A 25,419-nucleotide genomic window follows, 5' to 3' on the forward strand; every position below is an offset into this window, starting at 1 on the left:
AGGAAAGACGGTTCGGTTCGCCGCAAACTGGACACGGAGGACACGGAGAGGCTGGTCAGGGAGACTGTCAGCGAAAGCAAAGAAAATTGGGGGTAAGACACAGCGATACAGAAAGATGAGAGAGGGAGAGAAGGGCTATAAGGGGGAGAGGGACAGAGGAGGAACAGTAGGGTCAATCAACAGGCCAGGGAGGGAAAGACCCCACAGGAGAAGAAGTGAGCGACTGGGACCTGGGGACAGGGACACAGAAGGCGGACGCTCAGAGAGGCGAAGAAAGAGGAAGAGCAAGGGCACACGGAGACTGAGAGCAGGGGAGGCTGCCCTTGCCCCGGCGCGGACCTCATCCCGGCCCCCGCCCGTGGGCGCGGCGAGGCGGGACCCGGCAGGAGGTGCGAGGACCGGGGAGTCAGAGCCGGGAGGGCCGGGCGGGGCCGGGCGGAGCCGGTGCCGGAGGGGAAAGGAGGAGCCCGGGCGGGCTGCGAGAAGGGGAAGGAAGCGGAGGTGCCGGGCGGGCGCGGGGCGCGGGCAGGAAGCGGGGAGGGGCAGCGGGGCGGGGGCCTCCGGAAAAACGCCCCAACTTCCTGCCCCGCCAGAGCCAGGAAGCGGGAGCCGGGACGCAGGGCCCGGGATCTCCGAGCCCGACCTCGGGCGCCCCGCCGGTCACCTCCCTGCGCGGACACCAGGTACACCGTCGCTGGCCCCGCCCGGCCTCCTCCCCTTGGCTGCCAGGGGAAGTGGGGCGGAGGAGGGAGGGGGCTGGGGCGCTCCGGCAGCGGAGGGGCCTCCTCCGAGCTCCCCAACCAGCGGCCGCCCTCCTGGGGCCTCAGTTTTTCCATCTGTCAAAGGGGACAAAGAGCGCACGAAGACTTGTCAAGTGCCCACTGGGTGGGGATGAAAGCCGTGAGCTGGGCTCAAGGCTCCCAACTGTTCAGGACCTAGGATCACACCCACTGTACCAGTGGGGAAACTGAGGCCCAGGGAACCGAACTGACTCGTGCCAGCGACACACTCTGTGAGACAGTGTGCAGTTGGGATTTGAATTCTAAGTTGCTTCCCGCTAAGCGCCGTCCTCCATCCCTGCACGCTCTAGGGCCATCTCAAAAGAACAACAACAATAACGCCGCGGGCCGCTGTGAAGCTGAGAGTTGCAGAGCGCGTTTGAAAGCGTTTTCGGGAAGCTCCTCTTTGGGCCGTTAATTATACCCTGGGAGATGGGAGTAGGGGAAAGAGCTGGAAACTTCCCGCATTGTACAGATGGGAAGATTGAGGCTTGGAAACAGTAATTGCATTTTCAGTGTTACCCTGATGTCAAGAGGAAAAGTATGCTCAACCCCAAGGTTTTAGCTCTGCAGCTCCCGCGGAAGGAGGTGGTGGGATTGCGGAGGGAATTGATGTTTGACCTTTGGGAATTCATCAGGTTCTTGTGCTGGGGAGGCAAATAAAGCGGGGACCCTCTGTGCAAGGTCGGGAGATTTAGGGACCAAGTGAGTCAGTAAATCTGGGATTGAGTTCTGGCCAGGAGTTGGAACCACCCTTACCTCCGGCCAGGGGGCGGGACCCGAGAGAGTGACAGGGGCAGTCGAGATACGGAAACGCCGGCCCTCCAAGGCAGGCCAGAGCGGCCCTATCTGGCCAGCGTGGCGCAGCGGAAAGCTAGAGCGGCCGGCGGAGGAGTAGAGTCGCTGGGGCAGAAGCCTGATAGGAGCCTGGCTAGAGCGGTCGGCGGGAGGAGTGGAGGTGGGCGTAAAGTGGACTCGGGGGCGGCTAGAGCGGCTCGGCGGCAGGGGTGGGGGAACCCGAAGTCCGTGCGCGGAGGCTTCGGTTTCGGCGGCTGCAGTGACTTCTTTTCCAACCCTAGCAGGTGAGGGACGCGGCTCCTGGTGGGCGTCAGGCTCTGTGCTTTCGACCCGGCATCCCCGGCTGTGTATGCTTCTGAGTCCCTGTAGAATTTATGGCCCATGTAAACCCGCCACGTCCCATGTAAGATTTGGGGCTCATGAAGACCCGCCACGTCCATATAGGTTACAAAATCTTACAGACCCTCCAGGTTCCGCCTGGCCTCCCTTGAGGAGAACCGGACTCTTGTAAACATGGGGTTCTGATAGGTCAATAACATCCCCTAGAATCCGGGGCCAAATAGATGCTGGGTCCTGAGGATCCTTCACACACCCCTATAATTCTTTAAGTCTCCATAACTCTCGTAGACTGGCTGCTTTCCCTATGGAATCATAATCCATATGATCTCCAGATTCTTTAGATATGTCAATAGAATCTGGGGCTGAAAAAATTCTAAGGGCCCCTTTGAGGTTCTTCAAGGCTCCCAAGGATTCTTGGAGAACCTAGATCATCTGCTCAATATCTTATATACCCTGAGCCCTGCAGAGAACCCAGGGGTCCATGTGTGCCACTTTCCTCTAGAATCCCCACCCCATGAACCTTCTCAACCGGTACTGATGACCAAAGCCTCCTGCACACAGTGCTCCCTCTGCTGGATCCCAGGCCTTGTCAATCTTCTGTAGATCACATTTTCCCTTGGACAGCTTCACCTATAATTCCCCAGCTTCTATGGGGACCCCCTCCCCTCCTATGCCCTAAACATTGAGCCCTCCCTCTCACCCCACTCCCAGTCCTGAGCCCTAGGTCAGGTCCAACCTGCACTCCTGCCCAGGCTGCAGCAGTTACATAACCCTGACTTTCCCAGGCATCTAAGGAAACTTAATGTGTATTAGCTTTGGTTCAGATTTTAGTTTCCTAAGGGTGTGATGGGGGATCCTCATGCTCTGAAGGACCACCGTCTATTAAATTCATCTACTCTGGAGTCAGACTACCTGGTTCTGAATCTTGGCTCTGTCATTTATGAGCTGTGCCTCAATTTCCTCCTCTGTAAAATGGGGACAAAAATAATAGTGGTCAAAAAAAATTAAATCAGAATATTGCTGGCCTCATGAGGTTATGGAGAGGATTCAGTGAGTAAGCATCTGTAATGCAGTGTGCTGTAATGGGCACATACTAAGAGCACCATAAGTGTTAGCTATTGTTTCATATTATTATGATGAGGAATAAGGAGGTAATGCTTGTCAAGTGCATGACTTTAGGCCTGGCACTGAACATTGCTCAGATAATAAGATGCCTTCCCTCCTTTGCTGCTTTTTTTTTTTTTTTTTTTCCATTGTGGATTTGGAACTCAGGGCCTCATTCATGCTAGGCAAGTGCCCTACCCCTTGAGCTACATCCTTTGTGACCTTCTTTGTGACCTTCTTTCCAGTTGAACTTCTCATCACTGAGTGAGATAAGCATGGATTCTGTATGAAATTGCAGGTGGTGGCCTAGTAAAGGCATCCCCGTGTCTCCTGGGAATGCGACTAGCATAAGGTGCTTACTTTTGTGGGGTTTAACTGAATTAATACATGAGCAGTCCTTAGAGCAGTACCCAATATAAGTGCTAGGTGAGTGTAGCTCTCATGATAGATAATTACTTGTTATTTTTCTGCCTTGGTTTGCAAATTTATTTATGTGAACATTTAACTGCTCAAATCTTGAAATTACCTAAGCTTGAATGGTAGACACACTTTTTATAAAAATGATGCCTGCTTGGGTAGACCCTAAAGGTGGTATTTGGACACCACCAAAAGCATCATTATTTAGTCATTGTAGCAAAATCTCAGCTACCATTTTATCAGGTGCCATGGAAGAGGGAAAAGGGTGGGTCTTGGGCAAGGGTGGGTCTCAGGTGGCTAGGATAATAAATAGCTTTGGGGTGTAGGAAGCTGCACCCCCCACTCCCCCTGACATAGCTCCTTTGGCATTATTCAAACTATTTAGGGACACCAGAAAGATCTTTGGAAGACTCAAGGAGAAGGGGACACAAAGTTGGGGGAGACATTGAGAGATGGAGGGACATGAGACAGCAACTTGGGGCTTCAGAAACTGACTGTGGAAGGACAGGCACACAGAGGGAGAGAGGCTGGGAGCCCTGAAAGTCGGGAGGAGGAGGGTGGACAGGCAGAGACCAGGCAGGAGGAGACAGGACTGGAAGAGGAGAAAGAGCCCAGGAAGCAGAAGGAAGGACAGAGATGGGAGACAAATCCCAGGGAGACACAGTCAGGCCGAGCTCCGCAAGATAATGTAGAGGGAGACTCACACCTTGGGGGTGAGCTGTCAAGGGCCCCCTCCCTCGTTTTCTGGGACCAAATGCTGGGAAAAATAGTTGGTTCCTGAAAGAAAGAAGAACCTCTAGGTTGGGGACTCTGGGTCCCTGAGAAAGGAAGGTTCAGAGTTTTGTTTTCTTGTGTGGAGAGAGTTGGGGGTTGGGGGTTGCCATTGTGACTTCCTGTCACAGGAAGTGGGGCTGGTGGGTTCACAGGCAACATCCTGGCCTAGGCCTGTCACAGATCAGAGAAGAGCCCCCCACACCCCAGTCCTCTCCTTCCTACCTCCCCTCAACCTTTCCTTTAACTCCATTCCCAAAGGCCCTGCCTCCTTGGGGGCCAACCCCCAGGCCTCTGGTCCCTCCTCTTTTAGGGACCAGTTTGCCAGCTCATACCCACAGTCCTTTTGTGGACCCAGGCTCCTGGGCCTCCAGCCTGTGCCCCCCCTCTGGTCCTTGGGCTCCCCGCCCCCTGGGCAGCCTCTGAAGAGCTCTTTGTCGCCACACAGAGGCCCCATTGAGCTGCGGAGGCTGGGATGGGGGGAGGCTGTTTACTCACCTTCACACCTGGGCCAGGAATCTCTGAGTAACCGCCCTGGGCTGCCTCCTCCCACCCCTAACCACAGCCCCTCCTCTCCCTGCCCCACAGAGCCTTGGAGATGGAAGACATCGCCCGAGGGGTGGTGAGTGAAGAGAGCCTGGGAGGGTGTGGGGACTGGGGGGCTGCGATGTGGGAGCCCTGTGGGCTAAAGCCGTGCCTCCCCTTCCACAGGCTCCAGGGCCCCCTCGGCCTGGCCTGGTGCCCATCAGCATCATCGGGGCTGAGGATGAGGATTTCGAGAATGAGCTGGAGGCTGTGAGTGGGAGATGGAGTGGAAAATCTCCATCCCATCCTTAGTCCATGTCCCTTCCACCATAGGGCCGGTTCTCCATCCTGGGCTGTGCCCTCTACTCATCTCTTATTCTTCCTCTTCCCGATACCACTTTCCTCACCTCCCTGAGCCATCAGTGCCCCCATTCAGCACAGACTTCTTACTCTGGCCCCAATTTATCACTGCCCCCACCATGGAGTCCCATTCCTTCTCTCCTAATTTCTGTTCTTGTCACTCACCAATAGAACATCAAATCTCATTCATTCTCCACGCTTCTGCCCCTACTGTCACCATTCTGGTGGAGACACATCTCTACCACCAACTTCCTAGCATCTTCCTTCCCAGCTAGGATCCATTGAGAGGTGCCATGGACCTGGTGGGGCCACCAAGGCCTCTTCACCTCTCCCCATGGCACTTAGCGACCTTCTTTCCCACCCCCAGAGCTCAGAGGAGCAAAACAGCCAGTTCCAGAGCCTGGAGCAGGTGAAGAGGCGCCCGGCCCACCTCATGGCCTTCCTGCAGCATGTGGCCCTGCAGTTTGAGCCAGGACCTCTGGTGAGGACACAACTGCAGAGGGAGGGGGAGTGAGGTTGGGCAGGCCATGCCTGTCCGTGAGCTAGACTAGTGCAGATGAGCCAGGAGGGCCTGGGAACCAGCCCCAGAGCACACAGCACAGAATCTAGAACTAGCACCACAGCTGAGAGTGAGAAGGCACACTGTGTGGTCTAGACTAGACTGGGGGACCCCGTAGAAACCTCGATGGGCCATGAGCGCTGGCCTGGAGTATACCTATGGCAGGCCGTGCATAGAACCACAGAGAACCCTGTAGCCTGGCAGAGACCACGTCCTGCTGCTTGTCTTCTGGGACTGGAGCGGGGTCCCCCATCCTTGACAGCACCCTTCCCATGGCTGTTGGAGGAGGACCGAACTAGGCCTCTGCAGGTGTTACCAGTTACCATCGGGATTGGTACCTGGGAGAAAGCTGTTAGCCATCCCAGCCCAGATGACACTGCAGCCCCTGATCCTGAAATGAGGAAGCCACCACAAGTGCCCACTACATGAACAGGGCGTAATTGTTAACCCAGAAACCTCTTGCGCCAGGCCGAAGCTACCTGGGATTTGTGGATCCAGGACCATGCTTTCCAGTCTAGAAAACTCAGGAGGTGATTTTTGAAGGAAAAGCCACAGCACTGGCCAGTGGGAGTCTGTAGACAATGTCTCATCCCAGAAGACCCAGAGCACCCCAGTACAGGCCGCCAGCTGGGAAACAGCCCTGGGCATGCACTGCGTGGAAACACAGATGCTTTCTCCAGAAAACTGGGAGACAAAGAAATAGCAAGGAGGAAACCCTTTGGGGTGTAGAAGGAAGGGGACATCAAAAGCAAAGCCTGGGTGTTCTGATGCCAAAGCTTTAGAAACTGGCAGAAAATTGGGAAATTGCCAGTATCGTCCCAGTCTGCTTTCTCCAGAAAGTGGCGGCCCTTCCCCTAATGCTGTGGCCCTCCAACAGAGGTCCAGCCTAAGTCCTGGGGTTCTAGAACACAAGGATCCCTCCTAGACCTAAGCACAGGGATGGTGCCAACTGCCATATGTTTATGGATGTGGAAACTGAGAGTGAGAGAGGGCCAGGCTTGCCTGAAGTGACCGCAGATGGCCTCTGGCATTTTGAAATTTGTCCTCTTATAGCCTTTCTCAGGCTGTACTTTAGGGGCGGAGGTAAGGAGAGTGGATGTAGATTCCTTGAAGTTGTTCAGAGAGTCTGCCCACATTGGAGTAAGTCCTTAGCACACTTAAGGCCATGTCACTTGCCAGTTGAGAACTTCCCCGGGAGCCAGGACAGGTTGGACTCCCTGCTGCACTGCCAGAGTCATCCAGCCCAGGGCTGGCACCCAGGCAACCTCAGGAGATGCTGAGTGAGCCCAACTCCTCTACCCATTTATTTATGAAGCCCTTGCTGTGCACAGGGCCATAGGAATCAGAACCCACCTACCACTGCTGTGTCCACAGACAGACTCTCAGGTTGCTCACAATAACTTGTAGACAATGGGGAGCAGTAGAGGCAGTCAGGCTTTCTGCGTTTAGATCCCAGCTTTGCCACTTACTAGCTGTGTGACCTTGAGTAGGCATCATAAACTCAGTCTTCCCGTCTATAAAATGGGGGTAATAAATGCCAGGATCCGTAATGCACACTTGCTACTTGGGGCAGAGGCTAAGGCAGGAGGATTGCAAGTTGGAAACTAGTCTGGATAACCTGGTGAGACTCTGTCTCAAAATAAAATTATAAAAATCTATTGAGAATATAACTCAGTGGTAGAGCATGTGCCTAGCATGCAAGAGCCCTGGTACAATCCTCAGTACTTCTAAAAAAAGGCAAAACAAAAAAATGGGGGTAATGATGATCCCTGTGATTGAACAGATAAATGAATGCACAACAAAGACTTAGAACCACCTCTGGTATACACTGAGCCCTCGGTATGACTAGAAGTAGTGGAGAAGAGACAGAACCACAAAGAATTATATAGGATAAAAAATTAGGAAGTACTCATGGTGATCACCCCCAGAGAGGCTAAGGGAGGCAAGGGTTTGGGGGGTAGAAATAGAGATCAGGGAGTGCTTCCCCAGGAGGTAGCATTAGAACCCTTGGGGGGGGCCGGGGAAGCCCCTAGGCTATCCAAAGTGGGGGTGTGGTTGGGCCTGGGAGGGAAGAAGTCACACTGTGTGTCCTCCCCAGCTCTGCTGCCTGCATGCTGACATGCTGGGCTCCCTGGGCCCCAAGGAGACCAAGAAGGCCTTCCTCGACTTCTGCCACAGCTTCTTGGATAAGACCGCGGTGAGAGCCACCTTCAAGCCACCCATCCCCACCCACTTGGCCCTGGAGAGCCCTGGAGAGCCACCATGCACCTCCCTACCTCCACCCACTAAGGCAGCTTGAAGGGCAGCCTGGCCTGGGGTACTGCCCCCTGCCCCCTCAGGCCCTCCCCAGCATCCTCCCTTGCACTCTTGTTCCTACCAGGCCTCCGGGGCTGCACCCCCATCGCTCCCAGAGCTCCCCCTCACGCCAGTCTCTTCCTGAGCAGGTCCTACGGGTGCCAGCCCCTTCCAGCGTCACCTTTGAACTTGGTAAGGAGAGAAGGAAGGTTTTAGGGTTGAGGGAGGGTCTGTGGCAGGGACAGTGCCTCCCAGGACACCTGGGGAGAGAGGTCATGATTCATTCATCCCTTGATAGTGGCAGCCCAGGGAAGCTTGGCTGTCTGCAGGTGGGTGGGGACTGTGGTCTGAGGGAGTGGGGAGCCCCGCTCGGAGACTTGGCCCCCAGCCTGTGTGTGTCCCTACAGACCGCACACGGCCTGACCTCCTCTCTGAGGATGTCCAGCGGCGGTTCATGCAGGAGGTGGTGCAGAACCAGCAGGCAACCGTGGGCAGGCAGCTGGAGGACTTCCGCTCCAAGCGGCTCATGGGCATGACGCCCTGGGAGCAGGAGCTAGCCCAGCTGGAGGCCTGGGTTGGGCGGGACCGAGCCAGCTACGAGGCCCGCGAACGGCATGTGGCCGAGCGACTGCTGACCCACCTGGAGGAGATGCAGTGAGTGGGCCGGTGGGCCGCGCGCTCCTCAGCCCCCATTTGCAGGCTCCCCTCAGCCCTAGGGCTTGTTTCCTAGCAGGTGGGCTGCTCCCCTCTCTGGCCTTTTCATTCATCCTGGCTCTGGATCTTCCCTCCTTGGCTTTGGGTCCCTTTGCAGTTTCTGGTCTTGTCCATGATCTTGTGCTCAGCCCTGTCTAGGCAACTCCCATCCGCCTGGAAGAGAGCCTCCCTTCTCCCCGGCGGTGCTTCGGCAGTTGCCCTTCTTACTCCAGAGAGCACGAGCAGCCTGGAGGTGTGTGCTGGTTGGCAGGGATCCCAGGCTCCACAACTCTGCCACAGTACTGTTCTCTTCTCCCTACAGGCACACCATCTCTAACGACGAAGAAAAGAGGTAATGGGGTGGGGGGATGGCAGAGAGAGCCCATCGGGTCCCCCTGGCCTGCGGGAGGGGGCTGAGGCCTGGGTCCCAGTCCTGCATGAGCAGCATCCCTGGCCCTGTCCTGTTGAGCCCTCCCCTCCTCCTCAGAGACTCAGGAAGTGGTTGAGGGGATGGGGAGGCAAGGCCACGCCTCTGCCCTGGCACAGTAGTGTGCACTTGTCTGTTTGGGTTTGGGACCCTCACTGTCCCCTCCCCACAGTGCTGCCGTGGTGACTGCCATCAGCCTGTACATGCGCCACCTTGGGGTGCGGACCAAGAGCGGGGACAAGAAATCAGGGAGGAACTTCTTCCGGAAAAAGGTGCTGATGCCAAACTTGGCCCTTTCACTTCCAAAGATGCCCTGGGGGACCCTCAAGACCCTGACACCTGGGATCTTATTCTGCCTTCTTGCATCTTGGAAATGCTGACCTCCTCTGCCCCCCAACCTCCTGCAGATGATGGGGAACAAGCGGTCAGATGAGCCTCCTAAGACCAAGAAAGGACTGAGCAGTATCCTGGATGCTGCTCGCTGGAACCGGGGAGAGCCCCAGGGTAAGGTGGTCTTGGCCTCAGCCCCACCCTGTCCCCTCCAGGCTACCCCCACCTCACTGTCCCACTCTCTTGTTTCAGCTCCAGATTTTCGACACCTCAAAAGCGAGGTTGATGGTAATGGACCTATAGCCAGAGTATCCATCCTGGGTCTCAGGGAGGAGGGATGGGGCCTGGACCACTGGTATCAGGGAGGAGGGCTGGGTCTGGAGAAGGAGACGGTGGATAGGGAGGACTCTTGGTCCTTGAGTGGGGAGGAAGGTCTCCCTGTACAAGGGAGAAGGGGCAGAGCTGTCCTGGGTCCCCTGCAGTTGTGGCTTGGCGGTGCTGCCCTCTCATTTCCTTCTTTCTCCCTATGTCTCCCCAGCTGAAAAGCTAGGCCCTACAGACCGGAAGGGAGCCCTGGGAATACCTTCTCGGGACCGGAATGTTGGGACTTCTGGACAGGACACCCCTGGAGTCCCTCTGCACCCTTTGTCTGGAGACAGCCCAGACCGGGAACTAGGTGAGTTTCCTGGGCTGGGGTAGGGCCTGCTCAGGATGAAGGCCTTGGTCCCTGGGGAGGCCTCCCCTTTGCTCTGGGCATCTGCTCTCCCTGCTTCTAGGCCCAGTGTTGTGTCTGCCCCTCTTTGGACTAGCATTTCCATGATTCTCAGGCCGTGTCTCCCAGGACCAGTCTGAGTCCAGGCAGTCCACCTCAGAGCACCACTCCATCCCCCATCAGCCTTGAGGCCAGCTGCCCCAGTAACTTCATTTTTCATGTTCCTCAGGGCTGTGTGGCCCTCAGCACCTTGGATCCTGAGGTGGCTGTTTGGCCTGGCCTCGATGAGGTCCCCTCTCTGCAATTTACCTGTGCTGTGCTGTCTGGCTCGTCCCCTTGCTGAACCCCAGTTCACTCACCTCCACGTGGGGTCTCCCTCTGCCCACAAGGGCTGGGAGGAGGAATGGAGGCAGAGGCCCTGCTGTCTCTAGTTCCCTCCTGCCTGGGGGACTGCAGTCTGGCTGGGTGGATGTGTGCAGGGGCCCCCTAGTCCTGAAGCATCACCACCCACTTGTCCCCTGACATGTGCTCAGCGTTCTTAACGTCTGTCTGTCCTTGAGGCACCTTGCTATGGCACGTGTCTGCCAGGCACTGGGAGCCTTAGCCCCCACCCCCTTCCACAGCAGGGGAGACTGAGCCCCTAGAGGGAGAGTCTTGCCACCCCAGGGCCTTCTAGCCAGCTTAGCTCCCTCCTCCACTCTGCAGGTGTGGATGCCCCCCTGGACCTGGGGGACCCACCCCCACAGGGCACAGTGAATTTGGAGCCCCCGGCGCCCCCAGAGAGCACAGAGGAGAGTGCTGAGACGGAGAGGTGCCTGACTGGGTCCAGGAGGGCTGCCAGGGCAGGGTCAGCTTACTGGGGTGGGGGAGGGGGCCGCTGCCGTTTGCACCTGCGTCTCCTGAGCTAGCTCCGAGCTGCACCCCTTTTTCTGCTTTCTCTGTGTCTTCCTCCACTCCCTCCATTTTCCTTTCTTCCCTCTTTCCTCCCCTCCTTCCTCTCCTTCCTTGTTTGCTGTGGTTCTCCTCTTTCTCCCTCTTTCATTCTTTCCTCTCCTCCCTCTGGCCAGGTTTCTCCCTCCTTCTTTCTCTTCCTCTCCCACCCCTTTCATTTCCGTCCCTTTCTCTCCTCATCTCTAGGCCCCTGCCAGCCTCGCTTCTGCTCCTGGTGCCCTTCAACCCCTCTTTGTGCTCCATGCTCCATGCTCAGTGCCCTGGGGGCCCTGTCCCCCTCACAGTTGGGGGGCAGGCTCTGCCCCCTGCCTGTCCTTGTGCTGCTGCTTTGGGGCCCCTTGGTGGGTGTGAGGAGGAGGGTTGGGTCCATCTGGTCCACCTCTGACCCTGTGCCCCTCTCTCCCCAGAAGGTGGAAGAGGTGGGTGCCTGGGCCCTGGTGGGGGAGGGCTAACCCCTCCCCCATGTCTCCCAGCCCCTGTCCCCTCCCCTCGGCCACCCTCTCCCCTTCAGCCCCTGTGAGGGGTGGGTGGGAGCATCACCTTCCCAGTTGAAGAGCTAAGTATTGAAATCTTCCTCTCTCCCCTTCTGTCCCCATTCCCCTGCTTCAGGGAAGGGGGGGTCAGTCCTTGTGCCACACTGGGTCCCCCTTGCCCCATCAAATTTCAGTACTCCTCACCACCCTCCATGCCCTGGCACCTCAGATCCCACTACTTCTAACTCTGCTCTCTCTTCTGTTGCATGTTTGATCCCTCTCCTGTTCTCTCCTCATCCTTGTCCTGTCCCTGTCTTGATCTCCCCTGTCCCTGTCCCCTCTATCCTTGTCCTGTGCTCCTCTGTTCCTGTCCTGGTCTCTCCCTGTCCCTGTCCTGGTCTCCCCTGCCCTAGTCTCCCCTATCCTGTCCTGGTCTCCTCTGTCCCTGTCCTGGTCTCTCCTTGTCCCTGTCCTGGTCTCCTCTGTCCCTGTCCTGGTCTCCCCTGTCCTGTCCTGGTCTCCCCTGTCCTGGTCCCTCCTGTCCTGTCTTGATCCTCTGTCCCTGTCCTGATCTCTCCCTGTCTCTGTTCTTGTCCTGGTCTGTCCTCGTCTCTGTCCTGGCCTCTGCCTGACTCTGTCCTTGACCTCGGGGTCCAGGCTATCAGGGCGTCTGGGGCGCTCAGAGAGCCTGCGGGTGAGCGACCGCCGCCGGCCTTCCCGGGGCAGCCTCGGGGCTAAGGGCCGGGGTGGGGGCCGCTCCCGGAGCGACGTGGACATGGACCCCAGCTCCGCCACGGCCGTGCTTGGCCCTGCCCGACGAGCCACGTACGTCTCTCTCCCCATCCACTGAGGCAGCCCGGAGAGTCAGAGGGGGGGGTTGTTGCCAGTCATAGTGGGCAGCAGATGCTGAGGTCACTGGAAGCCAGCTATGATCGCAGACCTTGGAGGAGTGGGTGGGTCATTTCTGTCTGGAGTTTTGGGGACTGCTGTGCAGCATGGACCACCCTAGGGGCACAGGGAAGTTGAACACTAAGGAGTCAAAGACTCCTTCCTGGGGTGCCTCAGGCTGGGACTTATAAGGCCTCTGCCCACAGCCCTGAGCCTGGAGATGAGGGGGAGCCAGGGCGGTCAGGACTAGAGCTGGAACCAGAAGAGCCTCCTGGCTGGCGGGAGCTTGTCCCTCCGGACATCCTCCTCAACCTGCCCAAAAGCCAGGTGAAGCGGCAGGAGGTCATCAGCGGTGAGTGCCATCCTTGACCGTCCTCCTGTGGCAGAGACATGTGGCATGTCCGTCTTAGTTTCATTTACCATCTGGAGTGCTGGGGAGCAGCTCGTTGCTAGCACAGGACAGCGGGTTACATGAATTACAGAGCAGCCACTTGATAGAACTTGAATGCAGCTATCGAAGCTATGTTTTCAGGGAATTTGGGGCTTGGGGCTTGAGATGTAGCTCATGGCAGCTCTTGCTCAGTGTGTGTGAGGCCTGGCTTTATCCCCAGCACTGCTAAAATAAAGTGCCAGAAACAGTATATAAAACTGCATTTCTAGTGTAAGCCTTTGTTTCCTTATTTGTGAAACATGGGCTCTAACACTTCCTTCTTCAGGATTGTCGTGAAGACGATATGAGCTTGAGAACATTCTGTGTAGTGCGGGGCACGGGGGGTGAGCATTTTAATGGGATTATTGTTATTAGTACAATCTTAATGGCTTAGGGGGAAAAGGTTCCCACAGGGAAAAGTTTGGGGAAATGATCGATGTATTAACAGGGCTTGCTTCTGGGTGGGGAGATGTGGGTGAATCTTGGTCTTGATTTGTGTGTGCATGTGCTTTCTGATTGTGTGTGGGAAGGGGTGGCAAAAGTAGAAAACATTTGGAAGCTTGTTTGAAAGTTTATTTACAGGTTACTTAATAGTAGGAAAGATGCTCATTCAGAGTTTTTAGGGCACAGGTTGGGGGTATGCTCGGTGGTAGGGTACTTCTTAGTATGCAGTCTTGGGTTCATTCCACTGCATGGCAAAAATCAAAACCCTGAAGAATTTTTCAGATACAAAGTGAACACTTTTTGGATCACAAGCCCTTCTAAGATGATAAAAATGTAGACAGTACTATGTGATAGAAATCTCTGACATGATGGGAAATGTGCTTCATCTACGTGTCCAACATGGAAAGACCAGCCACATGTATGTCTTGAAATGTGGTAGATGCAACTGAGAACTGGATTCTTGTGTTTCATTTGCATTTTAATTAATTTAAATGTAAACAGATGTATCAGGCTAGTGGCTACCCCACTGGCCAGCATAGTAATTTCTCTCACCAGAAAAATATGCGTAACACACAAAATAGTGCATTTAGTTTCGGCAGACTTCAGGGGGCCCTGGAATTTGTGCAGGCACCCTCTAGGGGGATCCCTGGATCTGAGTTACCAATGGTAGGGAACCATCGTACCAGAAACCATGGCTGAGAAAATGGCTGGACGGTTGGACAGTATACACAGCTGCAGGCTTGCTGGTGTGGGTGCATACAACTCATCCTGGTTTGCCTAGGACTTTCTCAGTTTTGTTGTGTATTTTCGATGCTAAGGATTGAACCCAGGGCCTCAGGCACATTAGGCCAGCACTTGACCACTGAGCTACAGCCCCCACTTGACTTCCCCAGTTTTATTACTGAAAGCCCCATGACCAGCAAATTGGGACCACTGCTCACTCTGGCTGGGAGAAGGGAAAGGCACTGTGGGTCAAGGAGTCCCCCTTGACTGTTTAAGGGGGCAGATGACCCCACCTAGAGAGTGTGTCCCCTACATCAACTCCTCGGGAACATTCCTTACCCGCTCTGGCTCGGGCCTCCCCTGTTCTTTCTCCCAGCCCCTTCTGAAGCCATCCCCCAGAGTTCACACTCTCCTGCTTTGGGGCCCTCCTGCAGAGCTTCTGGTGACAGAGGCAGCCCACGTGCGCATGCTGCGGGTGTTGCATGACCTCTTCTACCAGCCCATGGCCGATGGGGGCTTCTTCCCGCTGGAGGAACTGCAGAACATCTTCCCCAGCCTGGATGAGCTCATCGAGGTGCACTGTGAGTGTCAGGCCATAGCCCCTGCACCCCACCTGTCTTCCTCCTTGGAGGCCTCTGTAGACCTGGAATTCAGCCTGTTCTCCTTGAGCCCTACCATGGACAGCCTCTGTGCTACTGCTGGGGGCCACCTGTCTGGGGCCCCCAGACCTCATACCTCAGGGGAGCAGACATTCTGTTTAAGCTCACAGAGGCCCCAAGGGTCAGACATAGACACCTGTGGCTGACTCCCACCTGAGTACTACAGACAACCTTCTAGGCCCTAACGGAGCACCTGCTTTCCTCACTGCTCCCACAGCCCTGTTCCTCGATCGCCTGATGAAACGGAGACAGGAAAGTGGCTACCTCATTGAAGAGATTGGAGACGTGCTGTTGGCCAGGGTGAGAATGCCCTACCCAGTCCCTCATCCCAGCTAGGGGTCTGGTCCCCAGGCTTGTCCTACTTTAGACTCCTATCCTGCTTGAGATCCTATTTTGCCCATCCCCCCTGAGACCTTCCCTGGCCTGAATCTCGCTGTAGTTTGATGGTGCCGAGGGCTCCTGGTTCCAGAAAATCTCCTCCCGCTTCTGCAGCCGCCAGTCATTTGCCTTAGAGCAGCTCAAGGCCAAACAGCGCAAGGAGCCCCGATTCTGTACCTTCGTGCAGGTGAAGTGGGACCTGCACTCCAGGTCCCAGGGGAGGATGGGGACCCTCGTGCACCTGGGATGAGCCAAACCACAGGCCACCCAGCGCTGATTCCCCACAGGATGCTGAGAGCCGCCCACGGTGCCGCCGCCTGCAACTGAAGGACATGATCCCCACCGAGATGCAGCGGCTGACCAAGTACCCCCTGCTCCTGCAGAGCATCGGGCAGAACACAGGTGCCAGGGGGCCCACGCCTCTGGGTTCTAATTTCCCTTCTCCAGCAGTGGCCGCTGAGCCGGGGGCTTCCAGGGTTGGGGTTCACTGCAGCCAGTCTGTCCCTTGCCCACAGAAGAGCCTACGGAACGGGAGAAAGTGGAGCTGGCAGCCGAGTGCTGCCGGGAGATTCTGCACCATGTCAACCAAGCCGTGCGTGACATGGAGGACTTGCTGGTGAGCCCTGGCCTGGCCCCAGCAAGAATGGGGTGTGGTATATGTGACTACCCTCATTTTGTCCAAAGATCAGACCAAACTGTCCCTCATGACTTGCCCTCCGGTCCATGGAGGTCAGGCCTGGCTCAGCTTGTCCCTCACAGGTTGGCCTTGCCTCTCAGCTCCTTGGGGTCACTGAGGGTCAGCCCCAGAACTTATCCCCATTACATTCTTCATTTCTGCCCCAGAGGCTCAAGGATTACCAGCGGCGCCTGGACTTGTCCCACCTGCGGCAGAGCAGCGACCCCATGCTGAGCGAGTTCAAGGTGGGCACTGCCTGTCTGCCCGTCCCCGTAGCTCAGCCAGGGCTGCTGCCCCCGGGATACTCTGACACACAGCCCACCCTGCCCGTCTGTTCATGTACCCAGTGCGCCTCTGCCCCCACCTCATTTCCAACCAGGCACCTGTGTCGACCCCTGCGTTTGATCCTGTGGCTATCCTAGTGGCCACTCTCCTCTCCCCTCCCCAATTTCCCTAACCAACCTTCACTCTTTCTCCTGCCCCAAGAACCTGGACATCACCAAGAAGAAGCTGGTGCACGAGGGTCCATTGACGTGGCGGGTGACCAAGGACAAAGCTGTGGGTGAGTGCCAGGTGGCAGTGGGGTGGGGTTAGTAAACAGGGTGGAGGGGTTGGGGTGAGCATCTGCTGGACTTGCCCCACAGAGGTCCACGTGCTGCTGCTGGACGACCTACTACTACTGCTCCAGCGCCAGGACGAGAGGCTACTGCTCAAGTCCCATAGCCGGACGCTCACGCCCACACCTGACGGCAAGACCATGCTGCGGCCTGTGCTGCGGCTCACCTCCGCCATGACCCGCGAGGTGGCTACCGGTGAGTGTAGCAGTGGTATAAGCTCAGGGCAGGTCCCCCATGGGGTGAGTCATGGACCCTCTAGAGGGCCAGGGAGACCACTCTGATCTTTGTAGCGGTCAAGAAGAGGCCTGCTGGGCCTGGGGCCCAGTGGCAGAGTGCTTGCCTAGCACATGTGAGGCACTGGTTTCACTCCTTAGCACCACATAAAGTAAGTAAATAAAAAGGTATTGGCTGGCTGAGGCAGAGATAAGCAGGCCAGGTAGGGGCATATTAAAATAGAGGGGAATTGCCCCCAGTGCCTGGCCTGCCCTGATTGGTATTTTTTTTCCCCTGGTACTGGAGATTAAACCCAGGGGCACTTTGCCACTGAGTCACAAAATACTTTTTTATTTAGAGACAGGCTCTCACTAAGTTGCTTAGGGCCTCATGAAGTTGCTGAAGCTGGCCTTGGACTTACAGTTCTCTTGCTTTAGCCTCCTGAGTTGCTGGGATCGCAGGCGTGTGCGCTCGCTCTGATCAGCATTTTGACAAGACACTGTGGCTGACTGCATGGGAATTGTAGGGAGCCCGGGGAGGAGGAATTTGTAAATATACTGCTAAGAAGTTGCACTGAGGTCCTGGATGGTGGGAGTGGCAGGATTGAGGGGTGGCTGGAGAGCTTCTATAGGTGGAGTGGCCAGGGACCGGCCACAGCGTCAGATCAGGGGCTAGGGACAGCGGACAGCGAAGGGATAGGGTGGGGGTAGCCCTGGGTATCTGCAGGACAGTGAGGGTGCATTGCAGCACAGGGCTTCCCAGCCTTCAGCCTGTGCTGAGGGAGGGGTGCACATGGGGACCCTGGCCCTGAGCACTGTCTCCTATCTCCTCCCCCCCTACAGATCACAAAGCCTTCTACGTCATTTTTACCTGGGACCGAGAGGCCCAAATATATGAGCTGGTGGCACAGACCGTGTCAGAGCGGAAGAAGTAAGAGGGGGGCCTCTGGGTTCAGTGTGGGAATGGGAGGCATCGCTCAGTGTCTAGGGGCACTGACTGCCCTGGACTTTGGCCTGTCTCCCCAGCTGGTGTGCCCTCATTACTGAGACTGCTGGATCCCTGAAGGTCCCTGCCCCTGCCTCCCGCCCTAAACCCCGACCCAGCCCAAGCAGGTGAGGAGGGCCATAGAGGGAGCTGGAGGGACAGAATGGCTTCCCTTGCAGCCCCAGAACCCAGGCCCAAGCCCTGACTCAGCAAGTGCGAGCATGAGCGTACGAGTGTGCATATGTGTGTACCAGTCCTGCCACGACCTGGCTGTGTCCTGTTTCCAGGTCTCTCTGTCTCCATCTCCAGACCTCCCCATCTTCAGCTTTCTGTTCCCTGCCCCTGCTGCCCCCCAGGGACAGGGGTGTGGGGTCACCCAGTACTTCCTCCCCACAGCACCCGGGAACCCCTGCTCAGCAGCTCTGAGAATGGCAACTGCAGCCGAGAGATGCCTCCAGCTGACGGTGAGACCAGGGCTTCATGGGTAATGGGAGGTGTCCAGGGGCTTCATGGGTAATGGGAGGTGTCCAGGGGAGCCTGACCGGGTCTGACACCCTCCCTTCCCCCACGCAGCCCGGACTGAGAGAATCCTCAGTGACCTCCTGCCCTTCTGCCGACCAGGCCCTGAGGGCCAGCTTGCTGCCACAGCCCTTCAGAAAGGTAGCCCAGCCCTGCCCTTTCCAGGGTGGCCTCCAGCCAGCCGAATAGCACCTCTGTTGGAACTAGAAAAAGTCTTCCCCCTTTCAGATTTCTTCCATGTCCAGCAGCTAGAAAACAAAAGCACCAACCCACCCAACCTGCACCACCATCCTGGGTGGCAGAGTGCCTCGTCCTCCTGAGGCCACCATCCTCACTTGACCCTGAATTCAGCTGCTCCCTCCCCAGCACCCTCCTACCCCATTCCAGCCCCAACCTCCAGCCTCACCTCTGTTCCCTCTTGAATCTCCAGCCCCATCTGTTTAGCCCAGCAGGCCCTTGGCCTGTGCCCTCCCCACCCACCTGAGGCTCAGCCCAGAGCCCCTGCCCCTCATGACTCTGTCCCCTGTGCCCCCACACCCCGGCCCTGCTCCAGTGCTGTCCCTGAAGCAGCTCCTGTTTCCTGCTGAGGAAGACAACGGGGCTGGGCCTCCTCGGAATGGGGATGAGGTGCCAGGTGGCAGCCCTCTGGACCCAGCGCAGACCCAGGAAATTCAAGAGAACCTGCTCAGCCTGGAAGAGGCCATAAAGCAGCTAGAGGTACATCGGGTGAGGGGGAACCTGGGTGTGCTCGGGAAGGAAGGGCACCCCTTCACCGACGACCCTTCTTCAGGAATTGGAGGAGGAACTGTGCCGCCTGCGACCTCTCCTGTCTCAGCTCGGGGGGAATACTGTCCCCCAGCCTGGCTGCTCCTGAGGCCCCTGCCCAGGCAGGTGAGCGGGGGAGCCCGGAGCCGGGGTGCTACCCTGAGAGGGGCTAGAGCAGCATGGGGTCCCTGCAGCCCTAGTGTCTCCTCTCCCTTCCCTGCTCCTCCGCCTCCCACCCCCTCCATCTCCCTACTTCTCCCAGTTTACTTCTCTGTTTGCTCAGCCCTTTTTCTCTCCTCTGCTTTTGTCCATCTCTTGCTGTCTCCCTCCATTCTCTCCCTGTTTCCCTTCTCCTCCATCCCCCAGGCCTTTCGCAAGAAGGAGAGAATGGGGGAGAGGACGTGAGGGGGCCCACCCCACAGCTGCTGCAGCGTCTCACACCCCCAAGGGCCTGAGGAGAGGGAGCGGGCTGCCAGCCATGCCTGGGAGGGGCCCGGCTGGGGTCCCTGTCTCCCCACCGGCCTGGGCCTTCTCTCCCTCCTGCCTTGTCAGGGGACTCAGGGCTTCATTCTGGGGGCACCACCATGACCCCCACCACTTCCCAGGCCATCTCAGTATTGCCTGTGGGGGCCACCCCCCCATTCCCCACCCCTAAGTGCCTTTGCTCTGTTTTTGTATCCTGAATTGGAGGTTTATTTTTTAATATATATTATCTAAGGAGACAACTGTGCGTGTGAGGGGTGGGCAGAGCCCAGTGTGGCAGCGTCTGGGCCCCTCCGTGACTGCCGACCTCCGACCTCGACTTCTGGGTCTGACCCACCACATCGCCGCCGTGGCTCCTGCTGCCCTTGAGTCGTTCATTCAGTCCTTCTCATTAACAATTCTCATACACACACACACACACACACACACACGATATGAGGAAGGCCCCTGCCCCCTTCCCAGCCCCCATTCATCCAGAATGCTGGGCACCCCAGGTCTCCCTCTGTTCTTTTATTTTTGTAGTAAACTCTGTAGGTGGCTCTGGAGGTCATGGGGAGCTGGTGGGGAGGGGGCCCCTCCTGGGTAGGGGCTGGGGGCGGGGTTATTGCTCTGAGCTCCCTGTCCCCAGGGGGGCCTGTGTGAGGGTATCAGGATGGGGGCCAGCACAGGGGGTTGGAGACACGGCCACACAAACACGCAGGTCACAGCACAGGGGTGGGCAGGGGAGGCTGGGCGCCGTATTGCACTTTGGGAGTGGGGCCAGGCGGGGACCCCCCTCAAACTGGAGCCTGGGGAGGAGGCTGGAGGCCATTTTCTTCCCTCCCCCTCCATGGAGGGGAAGGCGAGACCCCCACTCTGGGGTTGGGAGGGAGACTGGGCTCTGGGAGGGTGCCGGGGCCTGGTCCTAGGCCTTGGCTGACATCGAGGGCAGACCAGATGGCAGAGGCTTCATGGGTGGCTGTCCTGGTCCCCACCTCGGCAGAATCCATCATCCCACGCTGGCTCAGCTGCCGGTCCCCCCTTTGCCTGCCTTGGCTTTGGGAGACACCTGGAGGCCCTCATCACCCTCGCTGTCAGAGCTGCAGCCGCTGACATCAGTAATCTCCAGTTCTGAGTCACTGTCTTCCTTTCTGCCCAGCGTGGTCTCTGGACCCCCCGCTCCTGGCAGTGCCAGGCGAGGGGCTGCCACCAGCCCTGAGGGGCGTTCAGGACCCGGGCCCTCCCCAGTCGCAGCCAGCAGGGGTGCAGCTGTGGGGCCTCCCCCTGCTCCTGTGGAAGGCAGGTGGCCCAGGGAACTGGCCAGGGAGTTGGGGTAGAAATGTGGGGGATAGAGAGAAGGGGAGAGCTTGGGGAAGGGGCCTGTGAGGTATGGGTTAAAGTTCCAGGGGTACTCAGGGAAGGCGCGGCTGTAGGGACCCAGCAGGCCGGGGGGCTTGGAATAGCCAGTGGTACCTGGGGGGCACAGGGGATGGGTCAGGCCGGGCCACTCCCCCTGGGGCCTGCCTGCATGGGAGTTGGTAAAGGGTGCCACTTCCCGCCACATCCATCCCGTTCTCGCTTTTGTCCTCCCACTTGACTCCACAAGGCTTCCTCCCTCTCCACCTCCTCCCTTCTCGCACTGTTTCCCATCCCTTTAGTACCCCTGAAGCCTTTCCCCCCACCTTGACCCCTATCTTGTCACCGCCTCCCCCGCCTCCTCCCTCTACCCGCTCTCCTGGTCTTTGCTCCTCTTCCCTCATACATGCGCAGATCTCCCCCAGGGCCCCGAGGCTCTTACCAGAGCCCAGGAACGGGAAAGGGCTGTCCAGCCGCAGTTTGTCTGTCTCTGGGGTAAACAGGGGTGTCCGAGCCCCCGGCTCTCCCAGGCGTGGGGCAGAGAAGAGGGTCTGCAGGGCCTGGAGGGGGAGGTGGCACCACTCAGACTGCCCCCTCCCAGGGGGTTCATGGCAGAGGGGGCACCAGACATCCCCATTCCAGTTCTGGGATCCCATTATCCAAACTCACCTCTGGGGTGAGGGGAGGAGCATCTGGCCCAGGGCCCCCTGCAAAGGGACCAGGGGTCAACAAGAGTGGGGATCCAGTGGCAGCAGCTGCTACATCCAGCAGTGGGTAATTGACTAGCACGACTTTGCTGAAGTTGAACTTGTAGGTGAACCTCTTGCCTTTGGTCTTGTGGAGGATGCGCTTGTTGTAGTAGTAACTGTGGGGAGAGGAGGCGGCCTTTAGGGCTTTCTAGCACAGGCTCTGTGCCCACAGAGTGGAGAAACTGAGGCTCACAGAAGTCCCCTAACCAAGGTCATGGGGCAAGGAAGGGTGAGGCAGAGCTGGGATCTTGTCCTGCATGGCTCCAGGGTCCAGAGCTGGGGATCCTTGCTGCCCTTCTGCTCACAAGGAATTTGGGGATCCAACAGGATTTGGCCCCAGGATGTGAAGGGAAAGCCCCCAGGGGGTGGGGACCTGAGGGAAATTGAGGGGAGAAGCTGGTGAGATAGGAATCAGGCCCACAGCCCCTCCTCACCGCAGGGCCCGGCTCAGCTTGTCATAATTCATGTGGGGCTTGCACTTGCGGATGCCCCAGAGCCGGGCCACTTCATCAGGGTCCTTGATGACGAACTCCCCGTAGTCCCCCTGCCAGGCGATGACACCCTGGTACTCCTCCTTCTGCAGCAGCTCCAGGATAAAGTGCCACAGCTGGATCTGCCTCGAGCCAGGGGATGACTCCGGCTTGTAGGCCCAATCCGGGAAGGCAAACCCTGGGGACGGGAGGCAGGGAGTGGCCTGGATGGGGACGCCAAGTCAGAAGCTCCAGGCTGGACTGAGCGACCAGAGAGGCCACCAGTGCTGCTCTGACGCCAAAGGAACAGCCACCCAGCCTCAGGCACCTCCAGACCTGCCCCGGTGGTGTGTCCAGTCCCCCAGCTGCCCAAAGGGGGAGGGCCCTGAGTGGTCCTCCCAGCCTGCTCCTCTACCTGGGCACAACTACCCAGGTTCAGCAGGGGAAGGGGTAAGGATGTGATTTCCTGCCTCCATGATCAGGGAGGAGTAGCAGGGACGGACATCTTCCACAGTGGTAGCCATTCTCCCTACTGCCCCAGGAGGCTTCTGGCGTTCTGGCACCCTGAAACGCGCTCAGCTCTTGCTGTCTTCTGTAGCCTAGTCCCTTGCCCTCTGCTCCTCCCCACTCCCCGAGGCTCCCGGCACACTCTGGCTAAGCCTTGGCATATCTGTCTCTGCACCTACCTGAGTGCGTGTACTCTTCATGTCCCTGTGTCCCCACCCACCCACTGTGTCCATGCTCAGGTCTTGCATGTCCACTTGTGTGATCTTGTGTGCCCGTGTGTTCCCGCACTTGCAGCACATCACATACACTACACCAGGGAAGGTGGACACGCCAGTGTGCCACACTCCTGCCGAGGACCACCCATGCAGGCACACCAGACATGGCTACCCGAGACAAGGCTGCGTCATGCCAACGACCCAGCACTGCACACCCCACCTGTCACAACACAGTTACACATCTCAGGTGCCTCAGAACTGGGACCCCCCGAACAACCGTGTGACAAGAGACATAGGGACCCAAAGGCCCCAATGACAAAAGCAGTGTTGGAAATGGAATCAAGACATCCGGGGCCTCAGATGCACAGCCTGACAGGTGGACACAGCCACACTGCATAGCAGAGCAGCCTCCAAACCCACACCCACAGGACCCACCTGTCAGCACCTGCCACAGCTCACTCGGAGCCACTGGTCTCACACTCGGGGGTTGGGTCCCACTCCACATACACCCAGAAAGGGTGCAAAGAGGGGTTCTTGCCCACCCCTAAATCTCACCTCCCAACCAGAAGGTCCTAAGCCCTGAGTCCAGCTTCTGTGCCAACTCCTATGCCGTATTCTCTGTCCCTTTCCTCTCTGCTCAGAGACCCCAGACCCAGGCAAGGAGGAGCAGGCTGGGGAGGGAGGGCAATGGCCTGTGGGTTGGGGCAGGAACCTGCAAAGCTGCGAGACCGGATCCCCTATCCACTTGCTATGTGGCCACTGGGCAGACCCTTGCTCTTGCTGTCTTAAGGTTCTAGGGCGGGAAGCAGGAGGAGCAGGGCCCCATGGGGCTGGTGTGTTGAAATGGGGGCTGAGGCTCCCCTGCTGGAAGGCCAGGCACTTTTCTCCCTCCCCGAGGGGAGAATTTTATCCAATTCTTTTGGGGCCTTCCAATTCCTTTGTCACCTTTGATGACAGGCTCAGTCAAGACTAAAGCCCTAGCCCATTCCACAACCAGAGCACATCCTACCCGGGAAGCAATATAACCCAAGATGACAATGCAAAACCCAACCCCGAAGACCACCTGCCCTGTACCCGCAACCTCCAATGCACCACCAAGACATGACACATGGCTAGAGGATCCCACCTCAGTGGTCAAAGGCACATGCACTGACAGGCAACCCCAGGATCCAGTCACACACACCCCTGGGCTAAAAATGAGACGCAGCCAGAACATAGACCCAGGGGCACATCCACCCACACAGCCCAAAATGTACCAAGATGTCCCTGGAATGCCACAGAGCATACCACAGACCCCAGGAAATGGGCAAAGCCTCTTCACCCCACTGAGGCAGAGGGACACTCAACTCGGCGGGTCAGCAGACGCCCCCCTCACACACAAGCCTAAAATGTCCACCTGCCTGCCAGTCCAGAGACAGAGGTGGCCTCCGCCACGTGCATACAAGCAGGGACCCAAGCTCACACAAAGACGGGAGATGCATGCAGACACTTGCCTAGTGTGACCACTTTCTCCAGAAACACTGAAGTGTGACAAAGGGACACACTCCAAATGAGACCTCAAACAACCAGACAGCCTCAGTCTCCCTCTCTCACTGGCACACACTGCCATCTGGGGGGCTGTGACTTGGGCTCAAATGCAGGTCCGAGCCCGCCTCACTGTCCACATCCTCAGGTCTGAGCATCCGCTTCTGGGCAAGCTATCCTGTCACCCTGGGCTCTGGATGGCTGAGCCATGCCCTCTGCCCATCTCTCCTAGTCCCTCTCCTCCAGCCCCCAGCCTGCTGTCTGCCACACGGGTAGGTGCAGGCTGAGATGTGCGGGGCAGAGACTCCAGGACCTCGTCCCTCTCCCGTCCCATGCTTCCCCTGCCCTCCAGAAGACCCCCACGTCCCACAGGCAGATGGCAGGGAAAGCTGGCTGCGAAGTTTATAGCCAAGTTTTTCATAAGGGGTTTTATTCAGGGGACTCCGATGGAAACCAGGGGAGACAGACTCACAGATAGAGGAGGGGGAGACAGAAGGGGGTGTGGCCCCGTGGAGGCCTGAGGGCTGGGGGGTGGGGTGGGAGAAGTCCGGGCCAGTTACCAGGGGTCCAGAGAGCCGGCAGGGCAGGCGGGGCGAAGAGAAGGTCGGAGACGCAGCTACAGTCCATGGCGGAGCTGACCCTGCAGAGTCTGGGACAGACACGGGACAGGATGGAGGACAGTGGGAGAGACAGACAGGGGTCAGCAGCGGGGTGCTGCCAGGGCTTTCCCTCTCCCAGGTCCCCAGCATCTGCCTGGTACCCGCCCCTCTGCCCCCCAGTTCTTCCCTTCCTGCTCCCTCCCACAGGTCCCTCTGTCCCTAGACCCCCTCCAGCCTGGACCGCAGACCTTCCCTGCCAGCCTCTCCTTCGTCAGCCTCCCGCTCACTCCCTGCCTAGCTCTCGCCAGCCGCTCAGCCTCCTCCCTCCGCGCCTCTCACTCACTCTCACTCTCTTGGCTCTTGCAGCCCACCAGCCCGCCCGCCCTCAGCCTGCCTGTGCCTTCTCTGCTGCTGTCCCTGTCACCGTCTCTCGCCTGACCTCTGGGGCTGGTCCCTTCGTTTGGGGGGCTCCTCTCCCTCTGTGTCTCTCCAGCTACCCCAGATATATCTTGCTCCAAAACTTGCCCTGCCTGGCTGACCTGGGCCAGCTGTCCCCCACTCTGTCACCCCAGAGCTGGCAGAGCTGGGCACCTGCTGGCCCAGCCCCTGCCCTCCCTGCACAGGGTGCCCCCAGGAATCCCAAGACCCCCTTGCTTCAAACCTGCTGCTCATCCAAGATTCTTGCCACTTGGATCTGCCTCCCCTCAG

The 25,419-nt window shown here is 57.9% G+C and overlaps 2 protein-coding genes across 6 annotated transcripts; one reads left to right on the top strand and one right to left on the bottom strand.

Annotated features, from left to right (window-relative positions):
• Positions 1–593: 593 nt before the first annotated feature.
• On the top strand, positions 594–19,554 carry Arhgef1 (Rho guanine nucleotide exchange factor 1). 5 transcript variants are annotated; one of them, XM_076839492.2, is made up of 30 exons: positions 594–683; positions 4,797–4,830; positions 4,920–5,003; positions 5,461–5,574; positions 7,751–7,849; positions 8,097–8,139; positions 8,355–8,601; positions 8,963–8,992; positions 9,240–9,339; positions 9,475–9,571; positions 9,650–9,685; positions 9,936–10,073; positions 10,815–10,920; positions 12,191–12,358; positions 12,628–12,773; positions 14,453–14,599; positions 14,895–14,977; positions 15,117–15,242; positions 15,343–15,457; positions 15,571–15,671; positions 15,899–15,976; positions 16,218–16,293; positions 16,376–16,543; positions 17,404–17,491; positions 17,587–17,673; positions 17,942–18,009; positions 18,119–18,205; positions 18,618–18,781; positions 18,855–18,955; positions 19,196–19,554. In XM_076839492.2, exons 2-29 carry the CDS (start codon positions 4,807–4,809, stop codon positions 18,936–18,938), a joined length of 2,904 nt encoding a protein of 967 aa, XP_076695607.2. In that variant the 5' UTR covers positions 594–683; positions 4,797–4,806; the 3' UTR covers positions 18,939–18,955; positions 19,196–19,554. The 5 variants fall into 5 exon arrangements, with proteins under 5 accessions (XP_076695607.2, XP_076695610.2, XP_076695609.2 ...); XM_077105814.1 differs by lacking the exon at positions 594–683 and adding an exon at positions 3,053–3,372; XM_076839495.2 differs by lacking the exon at positions 12,191–12,358.
• A 731-nt stretch (positions 19,555–20,285) lies between these two features.
• On the bottom strand, positions 20,286–24,739 carry Erfl (ETS repressor factor like). Its single transcript, XM_076839172.1, has 5 exons — positions 24,673–24,739; positions 21,831–22,065; positions 21,317–21,512; positions 21,090–21,207; positions 20,286–20,764 (listed from the first exon to the last, which is right to left on the bottom strand). Exons 1-5 carry the CDS (start codon positions 24,737–24,739, stop codon positions 20,316–20,318), a joined length of 1,065 nt encoding a protein of 354 aa, XP_076695287.1. The 3' UTR covers positions 20,286–20,315.
• Positions 24,740–25,419: the final 680 nt, after the last annotated feature.

The sequence above is a fragment of the Callospermophilus lateralis genome, chromosome 18 (genome assembly GCF_048772815.1).
Source record: "Callospermophilus lateralis isolate mCalLat2 chromosome 18, mCalLat2.hap1, whole genome shotgun sequence".
NCBI lineage: Eukaryota > Metazoa > Chordata > Mammalia > Rodentia > Sciuridae > Callospermophilus > Callospermophilus lateralis.

What these genes read in the sequence shown, in the direction of transcription:
- Arhgef1 (XM_076839492.2), top strand. Translation starts at nt 4,807, where the DNA reads ATGGAAGACATCGCCCGAGGGGTG. An exon ending in TCTAACGACGAAGAAAAGAG is followed by an intron (nt 8,993 to 9,239) that starts GTAATGGGGTGG and finishes CCCTCCCCACAG; the next exon opens with TGCTGCCGTGGTGACTGCCA. An exon ending in GAGCATCGGGCAGAACACAG is followed by an intron (nt 15,458 to 15,570) that starts GTGCCAGGGGGC and finishes CCTTGCCCACAG; the next exon opens with AAGAGCCTACGGAACGGGAG.
- Erfl (XM_076839172.1), bottom strand. Translation starts at nt 24,739, where the DNA reads ATGGACTGTAGCTGCGTCTCCGACCTTCTCTTCGCCCCGCCTGCCCTG. An exon ending in GCCGGCTCTCTGGACCCCTG is followed by an intron (nt 22,066 to 24,672) that starts GTAACTGGCCCG and finishes TCCCGTCCCCAG; the next exon opens with GGTTTGCCTTCCCGGATTGG. An exon ending in AAGCTGAGCCGGGCCCTGCG is followed by an intron (nt 21,513 to 21,830) that starts GTGAGGAGGGGC and finishes CTCTCCCCACAG; the next exon opens with TTACTACTACAACAAGCGCA.